The 17,764-nt window shown below is 35.3% G+C and overlaps 1 protein-coding gene across 4 annotated transcripts in view; it reads right to left on the bottom strand.

The window, feature by feature from the left end:
* CHM (CHM Rab escort protein) overlaps positions 1-17,764 on the bottom strand; it is a 209,884-nt gene that overhangs the window by 16,738 nt on the left and 175,382 nt on the right. For all 4 annotated transcript variants that reach the window (XM_008272993.5, XM_089324090.1, XM_089324088.1 and 1 more), the window contains one exon: positions 5,595-5,693. In XM_008272993.5, the coding sequence (XP_008271215.3) occupies positions 5,595-5,693 (99 nt within the window). The remainder of the gene's footprint in view (positions 1-5,594; positions 5,694-17,764) is intronic.

The raw sequence follows: 17,764 nt of genomic DNA, 5'->3' as shown, positions 1-17,764 counted from the left end.
TGTCAATTACTGTGTAGCCAATGATCAACAAATCCATGACTAGACATTGCAGTAAAGCAGAGCTTTGTATGTAAACAGTTCATAAATTTGCATCTACACACTTCAGTACATTGTGTATGATATTCCAAACAATCAATGATGACTTTTTAACCACAGACAAGACTTAAAAAAATTATTTTGACTTGTCAGTTTAATTCCAATCATATTCTCTTGGATTGCTTTTTCTCTTCATTATCAAAGTATAAATTATCTTATTTGAAGTGAGAAAATAAGTTGACTTTATGTTTTTAATGTATAAATCAACTTGCTACGTTTTAGAGAAAGTCAGTAGTATACACATATCCAAAAATCTATGGAGATAAGAATTAATGAGTGGTTATCTAGGGCTGGGAAGAACTGGACATAAATAGGAGGTGACCACTGATGGCTATGAGGTTTCTTTTGGGGGCAATGGAAATGTTCTAAAATTGACTATAATGATGTTTGCCAAATTCCATGAATGTGCTAAAAACCATTGAATTTTACATTTTAAACTGGTGAAGCACATAGTATGCAAATGATACCTCAGAAAATAGTATGTACAGCACTAAAACTGATATCCAGATTCATTCTAATGTTTTTGCCCTGCTGGATTACAAAGTTAATGACAACCAACAAATAACAAAAATGAAATCATAAGACTGAGTAACAATTTGGGCACAGCTTCTTTACTGAACAGGAAGAATCTGTTACGCACATAGGATCTGGGGATACAAAAATAAGGGAAACTTAGTGCTTACTCTTCACCTCCCCCTCCTCTCTTTTGTTCCCTGCTATAAGGCCTAGAATAAAATAGATGCTCAATACATAATTTCTGAGTTGATGTTGTTTTCAAGTATAATCACAGAAAGATGTGCTTACAAAGAGGTCCAACCTTACTAACCTCAATGCCTAAAGCCTCTTTCTTGTTATCTTAATCAACATTTTTCCATCTCCCTTCAGAAATGTTACTATTAAATTTTCTTTGATTAGAAACTGAAAATATGTACTGTTAATTTACTGACTTGAGTTTTCTTTAGCATGAATATGAACAAATATTCAAATTCTGTACATTGATAATAATGGATATAAGATTATAAAAGACCATGAGGCACTTTGTGAATCATAAGGAAAATGTTACAGGGGCCAGTGTTGTGGCATAGCAGGTTAAAGCTACCACCTTTGATGCCAACATCCCATATGAGTGCCAGTTCAAGTCCTGACTGCTCTACTTCCAATTCAGGTCCCGGTTAATGACCTGGGAAAAGCAGCAGAGCATGGCCCAAATGTTTGGGCCAATGCTACCCATGTGGGAGACCCAGATGAAGCTCTTGACTTAGGCCTGGCCCAGCATTGGCAATTGCAGCCATCTGGGGAGTGAACCAGCAGATGGAAGGTCTCTCTCTGTCTCTCCCTCACTCCCTCTGTAACTCTTTCAGATAAATAAATCTTAGAAAATGTTAAATGTATAAATGCTAAAGGTATGTATTATCTGATTAATTACTGTTACTGTTAAATTGGTAATCAATGTAGAGAAGTTTTCAGCTAATTGCAATATTCAGTTAATAAAAATGTCTTATTCTCAAATTCAAGATAAAAAGGATTTTACTATTTCATATAAAATATCTCCAATTGTTATTTTTCTAGTTAATTCTAAGTAATTCATAATTATCAGTGTGATAGGATGAAGAAACTGAGTAGAAGTAGTTTTTCAAGGTACCCCCTTTTTAATGCTAAGATCTATGAGTCTAAGGTATCATTAACTTCATGTAGGCAACATTAGGTGGCAGGTGGCAAAATCTATTTATTGACAAAATAAAAGAACATAAGGAACCCATATTTCACAGCTAAAACCATATGGTTCTTGGTAAATGGATTAGTGAGTGAGTTTCACTAAATCTTAGGGGAAGATACTTAAACAAACCACCTATGATTTGTGATGCTAGACTTGGAGAGCATTGCAGAGAAGTGGGCTGAGGTCTGCAAGGCCTTTAACGGCATCCAGTCCATTTTTAAGAATTTGCTTAGATGAGATTATCTTGTATCTCATGAAAGTTCCAGCTCAGAGTAGGGTTTTTAACACAATACAAGTTGAAGAAATGAATAATCCGATTAACTAGAGGAAAGAAATTTCATAGAGGTTGAGACTTTGAAAAGAAACAGGAGGAAGGTGATAAACTGACAGAGGCTGAAGATAGATGCTCTGGATACAAGAGAGTTATCAGCCCTTCACCTTAAATCTTTCAAAGAGACATTTAATTGCTTTATCGTTCTTTGAGGTCAGCTAGAAGGCAGAGAAATGGCTGGAAAAAAATACCACATAGTTGTGAAGCATACAATTGTCAAAAAATATTAAAGTTGCTGAGCTTTGGCTTAGAGTTCATCACATGTTGCCAGCAGTACAATTAGTTTTCTGCAATAGCTCATTTCATTCAATTAGTGTGAAGGACTAAAGAAGTAACAGGTAATTTAGAATAAGATTTTGGCAAATTAAACTGGAGTAAGTACAGAACAAGGAGGGCAGAAGCAAAGCAACTATGGAACACCAAATAAAAGTCAGAAATGGTTGACAGTTTTCATGCCATATTTAGGGAAAGAGTAAACTATTTTGGTAATACTATATTATCCTGATTAAATCTCGTGGGTGTGTATGTGTGTGTAAAGGAATTCACACAGTATTTACAGTACTATTCCTATAAGGGGAATTCCTGATTGTAAGTAGTATTTTTCGATAAGAATGATGAGATGGAATGAGAAAACTCGACATGCCCCACACAATGGTGGGAAAAAAAAGATGCTGTAGTTATGACATTATATTTTAAACATTTAAAGATATACTACTGGCCGGCGCCGTGGCTCACTTGGCTAATCCTCAGCTTGTGGCGCCGGCACACCGGGTTCTAGTCCCAGTCGGGGCGCCGGATTCTGTCCCAGTTGCTCCTCTTCCAGTCCAGCTCTCTGCTGTGGCCCTGGAAGGCTGTGGAGGATGGCCCAAGTCCTTGGGCCCTGCACCTGCATGGGAGACCAGGAGAAGCACCTGGCTCCTGGCCTCGGATTGGCGCAGAGCGCCGGCTGTAGCAGCCATTTGGGGGGTGAACCAACGGAAGGAAGACCTTTCTCTCTAACTCTGCCTGTCAAAAAAAAAAAAAAAAGAAAGAAAGAAAGAAAGATATACTACTAATGACATTTTCATTTCAATTCAGATTTAAAACCTCACTTTTATGGGTAAAGTAATAAAATACCCAGGGTATTTTTGTTATTGAGACTTAAATATAATGCTTACTATGTAAATCTTTCTCAGTGCTTTAAAAGATATTCTGAGAACTGGAAGAATTAGTGCATTCATGAATGGTAACTAATTTTATCACCTGCTCATCAAACATAAAGCAACTGATATTTCTTTGGATCAAGAAGTAGAGAAGGCTTAGAGATCTTTGATGTTCTTAAAGAAGCCTGGTAGATAAAGCTTGTGGAAGTATCAGTGCCATTGCTTCATGAGCCACAACACATTTCAATAGCTCTGGCTGATATGTTAAAAGTGAAAAAGAGGAAATATCTAGCCCCACTAGAATTTCTCAGACACTGTCAAAGTAATATTGCAATTGAAATGAAAATAACATTTTTTCTAAGAAATGAAGTTCCTTGCAAGTTGATTAGACTGATATTCACAAAGACTTATGAAACAGCACCATACAGAATGAAGAACTCAAATGAAAATAAGCCTGAATAATGTTAGTCCTTTGGAACATGTTTTAACATAAAATATTTACAATGTTCTAAAGCATGAGGTCTCATATGATGGTCAAATAATGAAAATATAATAATAAAAGCCATCAATCTGTGAAAATGTGGGCTTTTGCTACAGAGAAGAATGTGCTTTAATGTATTAAAAGTTCATATTGCTCATAAAGTTCCTTCTTCCTCATTTAGGCAGGAAAATGAATTGAGTTCTCTTCTCCAGGTGACTTTGCCTCTTTGACCTGCCATGGCCCAGTGCTCACTTTATCTGGTGATTCATTTTCAATAACTCCAACAGTATTTGTTCTGACATTTTAATTAAAATATGACCACTACCTCATCCTGATGATAAAATGGCCTATGTGTCAGTGAAAACTAGCTTTTCAGTGCCTCGGTGCACCTGAGGACCCCTCTGAACACACAGTTCTTACTAAAGAATTTCACTCAGGTTCTAAACAATACATCATTTCAAAATGAGATCACTTTAACTGTTAAGATTAATGTTTAAAAATCTAAGATGGCTAAGTAATGAACATGTAATTTCTACCAGTTTAATTCTTTTACAAAAGAAAATTAAGTGCATTTAAGAAGTGAAGAGTAATGATACAAGATTCAAATTTAGTATTACTATTTGGAAGCATCACACAATGGAATTACAATAGAAAAACTATGAAAAATTTTAGAAGTGATGAAGACACTGAGGGTTTTATAAGCAAGGTTTAGATGTAATGAAAACCAAAGAATAAAACTATAACTCCATATTAGGTTTAGAAATATACCATGCACCATTACTTTGTGATCCAAACATTTACATGAGAGTTTCAAAGAAGAAAATATAAATATAAAACAAATTAAGTTCCAAACTAAAGAAGTTTTCAAACTAGAGAACTCTAACAGGGCAGCTCACAAAAACAATTATATTGATATTAGCTACTGAAAATGCAAGTTTGTCTTCTTACATAAATGTAAACACTCTATCTCTGCATTAAGAAAACAAAATACATATTAGGTGAGCTAAAAGGAAACTGATAAGGTGGGAGTAAATGGACAGTTCTCTGAATAATCGTGATATCCAAAGAAAATGAGGACATATCAATCAATGGAAAAAGGTGACCAAGATTCAAGCAGACATGTAAATCCTGTAATGAAAGTCACCTTGACTTTATGCAAATGAAGATCCATCACGCTATTTTTTCATCACTTACACACAAAATATGCCATAACTACTCCATTTGCAGCTATCAGAGCTACCCAATTAAGTGGGGGAGAAAAGTTTAAAAATTCATGGCTGAAAGGCATTCATCACCAGGAATATCATATATACTTTTGAAGCTAAATATTTATCACATGACTAGTATGTATGGATAAAGGCAACTATCAGAAAGGATTCCTACACTTGCCAATTAGTAGTTTAATCTATTGGTTGAATCAACTTTTTTTCTTAAAGGAAGGTAACATTTTCTGATAAAGGAATACTTCTTATGCTTGTTGTAGATTATGTAGATAATTATGTAGATAAAATTGTCCATAGTCTCGCCAAAATCAGTTGAGAGATTTCTTATTAGTCTCTTCTGTGCACATTAAAATGTATACTTAGAATGCATACTATTGCATTTAATTATACATGTGTGTATGTGTGTTTGTGTTTCCTTTACTATTAGAGAGTAAACATTTCACCCCATGTTTAAGCTGACACTGTACTCAATAATCTTAGTAAAACATGTGACAGTTGTTGAATACATCACATTGCAGTTCAGGTTGCAAAAACTTTTATGGGATGTCTAAGAGTGTCATGGTTACATCACCTTTCCATAGTGAATCACCAATTATTTTCTTACCTATTTCCATTTCGGTAAATGGAGTAAACAACTTCTGCACAACTGGTTCTAAATCATCTCTTGCAGTTTTAGAAGATGTGCAAGTCAAATGAACCAAATCTGTTAAAAAAAAATAACATTTTACGTTCTACATAAAAAATTTTTTATTCCAAGTCAAGGTTCTAAGCTGGTGTCAGGAATGATAGAGTGTTGAACAAGTCACAAAGCTCCTGCCTTTAAGGAATTTATAATCCAGTGATGGGGAACATTTAAAAGCCCTAACATTATGCTATATCCAAGGGGTCTTAAAAAATTCATGGAAAATGTGAATTATGAAGAAACTATGTTTAAACCTCAACATTTTCTGTAATACAAACTTTAATTTTTTTTCTTTTTATTTACTTGAAAGGCAGAGAAAGATGGGGTAGGAGATAATGAGCTCCCACCTGTTAGTTCACTCTCCAAATGACCACAATGGCTGGGGTGGGGGGCAATGCTGGGAGCTAGTAACCTAGTCCAGCTCTCCTACTGGGGAGTAGGAATTCAACTACTTGAGTTACTCAGGGTCTGCATTATCAGGAAGCTGAAATCAGGAGTTAGAGCCAAGAGTTGAATGCACACACGCTGATATAGGACATGGGTATCCTAACCAGAGTCCTAATTGCTAAGCCAAATAAATGCCTGCCCCCAAATAAACTTATCTTTTAATTCCATTTTTCCCAAAAACTTTTTGAAGTATCCTTATATGTTAACTACAGAACTAAATATGTGCTAATAGGTTGAAGAAATCACACTAAGACCCCAAAAGAACTTATTTTATTTTAATTTTGTAAACTGACTGAGAAAGTGTAGGAAACCATTTATTCACGGAAAAGAGCTTACGTTGTTCTTATGACATTCCTAAAGTAAATGAATAAAGATTGTTAAACAGAATAGTTGTGTAAAAAAGAGTGAAAGTGGGGTACATATTTACCTAAGAGAACACAGTTCATATCCTTCAGACAGAAGAAACCATTTATACATACTCTGCTGATAAGTTAACAACAAATCATCTATTCATAACAAGTTTCTCTAAAAATCTTTTGGGAGAACACTGTTGGCTAAGTTTGAATCATACATACACTTAAATATCCATAAAATGGCACAAATCAAAACAGTCTATTTAATATTTTCAGGGATTCTAAATCTTTTTTTTTCCCTGCATTTACAAATTCATGGGTCCCGGACCTTGGAGAATGTTTAGGTTAGAGAACATCAAGTAGGAAAAAGACCCTTCACAGAAACAGAATACTGTAGCCTAACTGTTAGAACTATTAAATGGTGCTGCATAAAGGTAAAGTTCTATGTGCTGAAAGGACTAAGAGGACCTGTAAATGGGAGAAATTTTTACAGTCCTGTGGAAAGAGATGGCATGGAGTGGGATAAAATCATGGCAGAAAGAATATATTAAAGGACAGTAAGAACTGAGAAATTCCTCCTCCTCTTACAACAGGAGAAAGATATACCTATTTCTTTTCAAAGAGTTTATTTCAGACTGCTAGAATTATGACTTGTAGGAACATAGTTCAAATGGAAGATATGGGAAGCCAACATCAGAATAGGTTGGATTCTCACCATCAAAATTCATTCAAGATACAAATATTCTAAAATAGATCTGTAACCATGTGAGCTAAAATCAAATCCAGTAGTCCTCCTTGTCAAACTCCACCAAAGAGTGTGAACTGTTTATAGCCTAATATCTACTTTAAGCATTATTTTTACATGCATTAAACAATGATTCTCTCTAGTTCTTGGATAGTGTAGGATGTATGGTACTAATTATTCTGAAAAGTATAACCTCACAACAAAATTATAATTAAGCTTTTTTGAATACGATGTAACTTTGGTGGGACTAGGTTATTTGTTTTGGGAAGAGAAAAAAAGACAACAAAATTGGAAAGGAGGAAGTGAAAATACGTGTGTTTATAGATGACATGGTTTTATAGCTAAGCACTGCATCAAAAAGCTATTAGAATAAACCAATTCAGTAAAGTCACAGGATACAAAATAAGCATACAAAAATAGGTTTTGTATACACCAATAATGATCTTGCTGAAATGTTAAGAAATCATTTGCCATTCACAAAAGCTACAAAAACCCAAAATATTTAGGAATAAATTTAACCAAATAAATGAAAGATTACTACAGCAAAATTATAAAACACTGATCAAAGAAATCATTGAGGATGCAAACAATGGCAAGCTATTCCTTGATCAGAGATTGGAAGAATTATTATTGTTTTTTTTAATATATTTTATTTAATGAACATAAATTTCCAAAGTACAGCTTATGGATTACAATAGCTTCCCCACCCCCATAACTTCCCTCCCACCCACAACACTCCCCTCTCCCACTCCCTCTCCCCTTCCATTCACATCAAGATTAATTTTCAATTATCTTTATATACAGATCAATTTAGCATATATTAAGTAAAGATTGCAACAGTTTGCACCCACACAGAAACACAAAGTGTAAAATACTATTTGAGTACTAGTTATAGCATTAATTAAACACCTAAGAGTAATTGTGTATTAATTACAGAGTTCAACCAATAGTTTTAAGTAGAACATAAAAAATACTAAAAGGGTAAAGTATTAAGTTCTCTTTTTTTTCTTTTTTTTGTTTGTTAAATAGTTTTTTTTTAATAAATGAGAATTTACAAAGTGCAACTTTTGTATTGTTGTGGCTCCCCCCCCCCAACCTCCCTCCCTCCCGTGGCCCTCTCCTCTCCCACTCCCTCTCCCATCCCGCCCTTCATCGAGTTTCATTTTCAATTACCTTCATATACTGAAGATCAACTTAGTATATACTAAGCAAGGATTTCAACAGGCTGCACTCACACAACCGCACAAGGTATAGGGTATTGTTCGACTAGTAGTGTTGTTTTTAAGTTTCATAGTAGAACACATTAAGGACAGAGATCCTATGTGGGGAGCATGTACCCAGTGACTCCCGTTGTTGATTTAACAATTGGCACTCTTATTTATGACGTCAGCAATCACCCGAGACTCTTGCTATGAGTTGTCTAGGCTACGGAAGCCCCTTGAGCTCACCGACTCTGAATTTGTTTAGTCAAGGCCATATCACAGTGGAGGTTCCTTCCTCCCTTCAGAGAAAGGCGCCTCTCTCCTTGATGGCCTGTTCCTTCTGCTGGGGTCTTGTTCACCAGGATCTTTCATTTAGATTGTTTTTTTGCCACGTGTCATGGCTTTCTATGCCTGTGAGACTCTCATGGACCTTTTAGCCAGATCCGTATGTCCTAAGGGTTGATTCTGAGGCAAGAGTGCTGCCATTCTATGAGTCTGCTGTGTGTCCTGTTTCCCCCACAGGATCATTCTCTCCCTTTTAATTCTATCCTTCATTATTTGCTTACACTGGTCTTATTTGTGAAATCTCATCGACACATACCCTATCTTTTTGATCGGTTGTGTATTTATACTTATCACTTTACCAAGTGTGCTGCCATTAGTACCTGCCTCCTTGGTAAGATTGAGTTGAAATCCCCTGGCACATTTCTAGTTCCACCATCGGAGGTAAGTCCGAGTGAGCATGTGCCAACCTATATATCTCCTCCCGCTCTTATTCCCACTCCTATGTTTAACAGAGATCACTTTTCTGTTAATTTTAAACGCCTAAGAATGATTGTGCATTGATTACGGAGTTCAACTAGTGGTCTTAATGGAAGAATTATTATTGTTAAGATGCCCTACTACCTAAAGCAACCTACAGATTCAATGAAATCCCCATCAAAACATCAATGACACTGTTTACAGAATTAGGAAAAACAATTCCAAAATTTATTTGGAATCACAAAAGATCTAGAATACCGAAATAGATCATGAGCAAAACAATAAAAAAAAAAAGCTGGAGGAGATGAGGCTTAAATCACTACATAATTACTGAATTAAATAGGTTGTGCAGTTACAAAAGTCAGACGTTCCACATATATGTGAGAGCAACTGTTCTGTTCTTCATTCCAGTCTCACAAAATGCCAGTGTTCATGACACAGTTTTCAGTTGTACAGTTCTTTCTTACTCAATATTTACCAGGTAAAAAGCTCATAAACATAATATAAACAAGACCGTATGCTTTAAAAATATCTTAATGGCTAAATTATTTATTTTGTGAAATAGGACATGTTGAGGTAGGTAACATCAAAAAAATTTCTAGTAGTGAAAGTCATTTCACCATTCTGTAGTTGATGAGTTTTCCAGCAGTTTTTTAAAGCTATAACATGAATTCTAATACCTGTAACTTGATTCTGCTTAGATACTGTATCAACTGATCTACAAATTTAGGATATGGACAACTATGTGTTCTTCCTATACTTCCACCTCTTCCTGTTAACTTAGGTCACCTCCTTCTATAGGTTACTCTGTATTCACTTTGATTTTCTTCAAAATTGACTATGTTATTCTTTAAAATTTGAATTATTTTCAGAGCAAGTATTGTGGTGCAGCAGTTTAAGCTGGTAACTGAGACACCTGCATCCTATATTGGAGTGTCAGTTCAAGTCTCAGCTATTCTATTCCCCATCCAGCTTCCTGCTAACACACCTGAGAAGGCAGAGGAAGAGGGCCCAAATACTTGGCTCCTTGTCACCTATGTGAGAGACCCAGATGCAGCTCTGGGCTTCTGGCTTCAGCCTGGTGCAGCCCTGCCTATTGTGGGCATTTGGGGAGTGAACCAACAAACGGAAGGTAGGTAGGTAGGTAGATAGATTGATAGATCTCTGCCTTTCAAATAAATAAATTTTTAAATTTTTAAAAAATTCAAATTATTTTCAAAACTCATTTATTTTTTTTTAAACTTTTATTTAATGCATATAAATTTCCAAAGTACGACTTATGGATTACAATGGCTTCCCCCCCATACCGTCCCTCCCGCCCACAACCCTCCCCTTTCCCACTCCCTCTCCCCTTCCATTCACATCAAGATTCATTTTTGATTATCTTAATATACAGAAGATCAGCTTAGTATACATTAAGTATGGATTTCAACAGTTTGCTCCCACACAGAAACATAAAGTGAAAAATAATAGATGATTTTTTTAAATGATGATGAAATCAGAGCAGACCTATTGTCATGTTTAATCCCAGTGAGAGTCAAGTTGGGAATTGATAATTTCTTTTTTTTTTTTTTTTTTTACAGAGGATCAGTTTAGTATGCATTAAGTAAGGATTTCAACAGTTTGCACCCCCATAGAAACACAAAGTGAAATATATTGTTTGAGTACTCGTTATAGCATTAAATCTCAATGTACAGCACATTAAGGATAGAGATCCTACAAGAGGAGTAAGTGCACAGTGACTCCTGTTGTTGACTTTACCAATTGACACTCCTGTCTATGGCATCAGTAATCTCCCTATGCTCCAGTCATGAGTTTCCAAGGCTATGGAAGCCCTCTGAGTTCTCCGACTCTTATCTTGTTTAGACAAGGTCATAGTCAAAGTGGAGGTTCTCTCCTCCCTTCAGAGAAAGGTACCTCCTTCTTTGATGACCTGTTCTTTCCACTGGGATCTCACTCGCAGAGATCTTTTGCCAGAGTGTCTTGGCTTTCCATGCCTGAAATACTCTCATGAGCTTTTCAGCCAGCTCCGAATGCCTTTAGGGCTGATTCTGAGGCCAGAGTGCTATTTAGGACATCTGCCATTCTATGAGTCTGCTGAGTATCTCACTTCCCATGTTGGATCACTCTCCCTTTATTTACTCCATCAGTTAGCGTTAGCAGGTACTAGACTTGTCTATGTGCTCCCTTTGACTCCCAGTCCCTTCACCATGACCAACTGTGAACTGATTTATTAATAAACTGATTTATTAATAAACTCATTTATTAATCTTCACACCTTTCATTAGTCCTTTGCAGGGGCAAACTTTAGAATCAATTTTCTTTTCTTTGTCAAATACACCTTTTACTTCAGTAGGTGTTCAATAAATGTTACTAGTGATAATTTGCTTTCTACTGGGCAAACATTATATACTAATATGCATTGTACACATCAGTATATCTATGTATATATATATATATGGACAGGAACACTCTTGACTAGTTTCTTGTATGAAATCTATAAAATCTGATCTACTAGGATAGAGGTAAGGAAAGTACCAATAGAAAATCCTCAAATTATTTAAATAAGTCTGAGAAATGCTCAGAGATCACTAAGACATATCTATTAAGTTCTCAAAGGAATTTTAAAAGAAAATGTAAAATTGTACAGTAACACACGCCAGATCCTTAAGCATGTTACAAACATTATTTCATGTTACCTGTGCAACAGGCAATTGTTACCTTCATTTTATAGATACAAAAACAGGGACAATAGGAGTTACACAGACTTCCCATATCAAAGAGCGAGCTGGGACTCAGAGCTGGGTCAAGGCCAGGTGGTCTGTCTGCAGAGTACATGCCCTCAGTTACTAGTCTTGTGTGATTGCAATAATCTGCAGCATACACTTAAGTCAGAGGTCTTCAAATTGAGATGTGCATGAGACCCATGGGGACTTTTTACAAGTATAATAATTATGAGGGAATCATTCATATAGTCACCTCTCCTTCCTTTACTTCAGTAAGAGATAATTTTTCCTTTTGATGCTTAACAATTACTTTAAAATCATATTTATGATGTGGAATTAACTTTATATAAATAATTACATTAATTCAGAAAATTTTTTGATACAAGCTCTGTCCCAGGAAATTAAAAAAAAAATTCCATGTCTTTTAAGATGGGTGATGGTGAATATGAAATATCACTGATACTTAGATTCTATTTAATACATTTAAAAGAGTGGTATTACCATTTTATTGCCACAAATCCACACTAATGTTAGAAAGTACATTTTATGCAATTATTTGAACCTTCTGATAAAAAACGGTGTATGTCAACTTGGAAGTGGTCAAAGGGGTACATGAGCAAAATGCTTGAAGACCTTTGGCTGGCTATAAGGTAAACTCAAGGTCAACCTATAGAACATGTTGTCACATTTCTACTAATATTTAACTCTCCATGTGAAATACCTCTTTGCATCCTATGATATTAAGTCTTCTCCACTGAAATAACACGTTCAATACAGCTAACAATCTCCACAAATTAGGTCACACAGGGCCAATGCTTTCCTGAAAGTACAAATGTACTTCAAAAAGTTTGTGGAGAGGCAGGATTTCAATTCTAGTCTCCCACATGGGTGGTAGGGACCAAACTACTTGAGCCATCAATTGCTGCCTCCCAAGGTGCACATTAGCAGGAAGTCAGAATCAGAAGCAGAGCTGGAACTTGAAACCAGGCATTGTAATATGGGATGCTAGTGACCCAAGTGGCATCTTAACCGCTGCCAACACTGGTCCTGATGGCAGTTTTTAAACCAAAAACTGAAGGGAATGCAAATGTGATTGTAAACCCCCCCAAAAAAATGCTTCCTTAAAAAGGTAAGAAATCTATTCCTCAAGCTTCTGAGTTTACCACACATAGCACACATGTAAGCAAAATTGTTCCAAGTGCATTTAAAGAATTCTGATGTACAGGCTAGTCAACAACTGTTTTTGTTGGGCAACCTAACAAGGAATACATGGTTTATGTATAAAGGGATCAACGTGACTCAGTTTTTCTTTCATATAGGCATAAAGGTGAAATGTATTTTTTAATGTAATATAGCACAATTAAGGACACATGACTGTGTCAATAAGCTAAAAATGTCACAAACACATTTTCTTTATGGTGCTAGGAGAGGAACTGAGTTTGATGACGTATGGCAAATTAGTTGCTTTTTAATCCAAACATGAAAAAGACTAGAATAATGATTTATTTCCCCAAAAGAACTTAAGGGGAAAAATCCTAGAATGTCAACTTAGATCACAAGGAAAAATTAGTTTCCTTGTAAATCTTGTAATCTGTGCTTCATAACAGTACTAATAAACATAATTTAAAATGCTAAATTTTCAGGAAGCAAAAGACAAAAGGTACTAAGAATTGTTTTAAATCATTATCTAAACTTCTTAAGATTGTAACTGCAGAGAAGAATATATAATCAGCACCTGCATAAAATTCTGGATTATGCATTACGATATATAGGTATGTGTATATATATATATATATATATATATATTCACATTCTTCAAATATAGGATCATATCACAAATAACATCCTGCAACATCAAATCCCAGAATAAAACAAAACCCTGATTAGTGTATACAAAAAACATTTCAAAATTCCTAGATTATGAGTAAGTCCCATAACGAACATGAACTTGAATGTCAAATGGAAGGACTGCATAAATAATATTTTGTTCATTTACAAATGCTTTTAAAACAAACTCCATATCAACTTCAATGGAGTATGTAAGATGAGAAAAAATAAACATAAGGTACTTCTTGAAGAATGAACTGTTCATAAAAAGACTTGTGTAGCTTTGAAAAACACAATAAATCAATTTTAAATATTTAACAATCTTAGTAACTTGAACCAAAGTAGCTAAGTGGAGGAGAATTTAAGTTGATTTATAGATTGAAAAAGTATAACTTTACATTAGAAAAGATACAATAATTAGGCTAGCCAGCTTAGAAAAACCCTGCATTACTGAATAACTGTGACTTCCCATCAGTGTATCAAAATACCAGTTTAAGCAATATTGGCTTCTATTTATATTTTCATTATAGCAACACCTCACTTGTTCACCAGGCTGTCACACATGGCCTAGAACCGGGAAGTGCACCTCTAATCCTTGCCCCCCAAAAAAGGCTTTTTAACATCCAAGGTAGATACTACAATATTCACAGACTAATGCAACCACTTGCTCATAATTTGCTTATTACTTACAATTTTAACAAGCTTGGTAATCTTGTTTACTGGCCCTATGCAGATTAAGAGCAGAAAATAAGGGGGAAGAGAGGACAGTAGAAAGTGCTGTCAGAAAAAAGCATCCTGCCAGCTGAATGAAAACAGCCTAAGAGAAGGAATGCAGGAAGACATATACAATGCAGACACAAGAAATCACAAGCATAAGCGTACAGGGTCATTTAACACTGGAGCAAACAGGCCTCCATAGGCCTCAAGGGCATCACTAGATTATAGTGGATTATAATAAATAATGTTCACAATACCAAGTTAGAAAACGGTAAAATGTCTAGTATATTCAGTATAGGATGGCAAGGAAATACGTGATATGTGCTAGAAAGATAATCATTAAAAATTGATAAAAATAAAATTTTAGTTCCAAAAGGATACATTTCAGATATATAAAGAATATATTTTGGGAGATCATAGTACACTAGGGAGTGCTAAACAAAGTATGTATTATTGAACTGTGTTCACACAAGTATTTCAAAAGAACTTTCAAATCTTCCTTATCTAATCTCATTTCTACTGCAATGAAAATTGATTTAATAAATTATTTAAAACATTTTTATTTTGAACAGAAGGTATCCCTGGATTCTCTAGGAGATAAATCTGCTAGAGGCTTCTGTTACACAGAACTGAAAATTATTCTGAAACATATGAGGCACAATCATGGACCCAATAAGCCCACTAAGACATTCTCCAAGGATATTCACACATGTTCTAGGAACACATCACTGTTTCCTAAAGTCTTCTCTAATTCTAGTGATTAATTTTGAAGTAAAAATCCAGTAGTTACTGAGTACTTATAAGTGCCACACACTGTTCATATGAGTTTGATGTTGGCAACAATCCTGGGGTAGACACTATCATTACCCCTAACTTAAGAAAGTTGAGGCACAGATTAAGTAACTTGCCTAATGTCAGTCAAGTAGTAAATACAGTGGTCCCTTGGTATCTGTGGGGGATTGATTCTAGGAATGCTGGTAGGTACCAAAATCTGAAGATGCTGAAGTCCTTTATGTGGAACGGGTCAGTATTCGCATATAACCTATATACATTCCCCCATATACTTTAAATCATATCTAGATTACTTATAACACCTGATACAATGTAAATGATATGGAATTAGTTCTTGTACTGTATAGTTTGGAAAACAGTGGCAAGAAAAAAACTATACACATTCAGTATAGTGGCAAATTTTTTCCAATTTTTTTCAGTCCTCCATTTGTCGAATATCTAATGAAGAACCCCTGCAAACAGAAGGACAACTCTAAAAGTTGAGAGTTGAATGCACTCTATGCTTACTAACACTATGAGATAGTGGGCTGATGGAATGCATCTCGTTTTATTTATCTTGTAAGTGTCTTTCATATATGCCATGTTTATATGACATGAAAATAAACTTCAGTTCATACTAGTATTACAAATTCTAAACCAAGGGGCCAGCACTGTGGTGTAACTGGTAAAAGCTACCACCTGTGACACTGGCATCCCATGTGGCTGCTGGGTTGAATCCTGGCTGCTCCACTTCAGATCCAGCTCCCTGCTAATGCACCTGGGAAAGCACCATAAGATGGCCCATGTTGGGCCCCTGCACCCACATGGGGGACCTGAGGAGGCTCCTAGATCCTGGTTTTAGATCAGTCCAGCTCTGGCCACTGCAGCCGTTGGGAGAGTGAATCAGTGGGTGGAAAATCTCTCTTTCTACCTCTCCGTCTAACTCTACTTTTCAAATAAATAAATAAATCATCTTTTAAAAAAAATCCAAGTGAAGCAAAATTTAAGGCAATGTGACATCTGCAAAAAGTCATTAAGAGAGTAAAGAGTAAAAGTGAACTGTAAGGTATTTTTAGTCTTAAGCACACTGTTGGCCACACATTCAAAACGACAGCACAGCATTTGTGTAGCACAAAATGCATAGCAAAAAGTATAAAAAATATGATTTCGGAAAGCCAAATTTGAATTGTTGAACAACTGAAAATGCTGAGATAATTATAATTGTATATTATTACATGATTTCTAAAACATTAACATAAGCTCTTCTTTCATAAATTTAAGGTATCATATTCCACTGATTGTGATACCTTAATTGAATAATATTTTATAGTATAATGTTCCATGATATTGGTCAACTCTGAACTACACTGTAAAAGGTGGAAAATTTCTACTATGTTCTCAATGGGAAGAAATGAAAGTTCTTTACTGATTAAGGAATAGGTGAATTTGTACAGTATTGAACGGAAGTAAAGATAAACTGAGTATCAGAATTGGTCAATGATTACTTAGTATATGGTTAGTGAATAAATTAAAACCTTAACTAGCTAAGAGGAGAGGAACTGTGAAAAATTTAAATTACCTCACCTCAAATTTATCTGAGTTGGAAAATACCTTCAAGATCAGTACATTTTTTAAAAAAAGATTTATGTATTTATTTGAATGACAGAGTGACAGAGATAGAAAGAGAGGCATACAGAGAGGGAGAAGTCTTTCATCTGCTTGTTCACTCCCCAAATGGCAGCAACAGCCAGAGATGGGCCAGGCAGAAGCCAGGAGCCAGGGAATCCATTCAGGCCTCCACATTAGTGGCAGGAGACAAAGCATTTGGACCATTATCTTCCCAGGCACATTAGTAGGAAGCTGGATCAGAAGTGGTACAGCCTGGACTTGAACAAGTACTCTAATATGGGATGACAGCATCCTAAGTTGTGGCTTATCCCACTGTGCCACAATGCTGGCCCCTCAGTACATTTTTAAAATAAAAATATATCTTTATATATAAAGTGCTGTGACTAATAAGAAAATGGACTATGCTAGATTTAGTTACACTGGAAAAGTAAGTTTTAGTGATCTATTGCACTACATGGTGACCACAGTTAATAATCATATATATTCCCAAACTGCTAAAAGGATAAAATATTTTAACATTCTCACCACAAAAAACATGATAAATTGGCGAGATGATGGATATGTTGATCAGCTGGATTGAATCTTTCTACAATGTATACATAGATCAAAACATCACATTGCACCCAATGAATATATACATTGGTAAACTTGAAAAAAAAACTATAATGAAAAGCAATAAAATTAAGATTACAACACAGGCATGAAGGTTTAAATTTCTACTATAAAATCCCATTCCCATCTTTTCTCTAAATGCCATACATTTGTAATGAGTACATCTACCAACAGCTAATTTGCACATGGAATAACAGATCTTGAAAATGTGTTTCTCTGGGAAACAACTGAACTTAATCACCAAAGCTCACATCATTTACTTTCTATAAGCTCCATTTTATCACCTTTGAGGAATTGGTAT

Source organism: Oryctolagus cuniculus, chromosome X (genome assembly GCF_051225735.1).
Source record: "Oryctolagus cuniculus isolate XC-2025 breed Fujian yellow rabbit chromosome X, ASM5122573v1, whole genome shotgun sequence".
Lineage (NCBI taxonomy): Eukaryota > Metazoa > Chordata > Mammalia > Lagomorpha > Leporidae > Oryctolagus > Oryctolagus cuniculus.
Note: the sequence above shows the minus strand (reverse complement) of the source record. Positions and strands in the feature narration are given on the sequence as shown.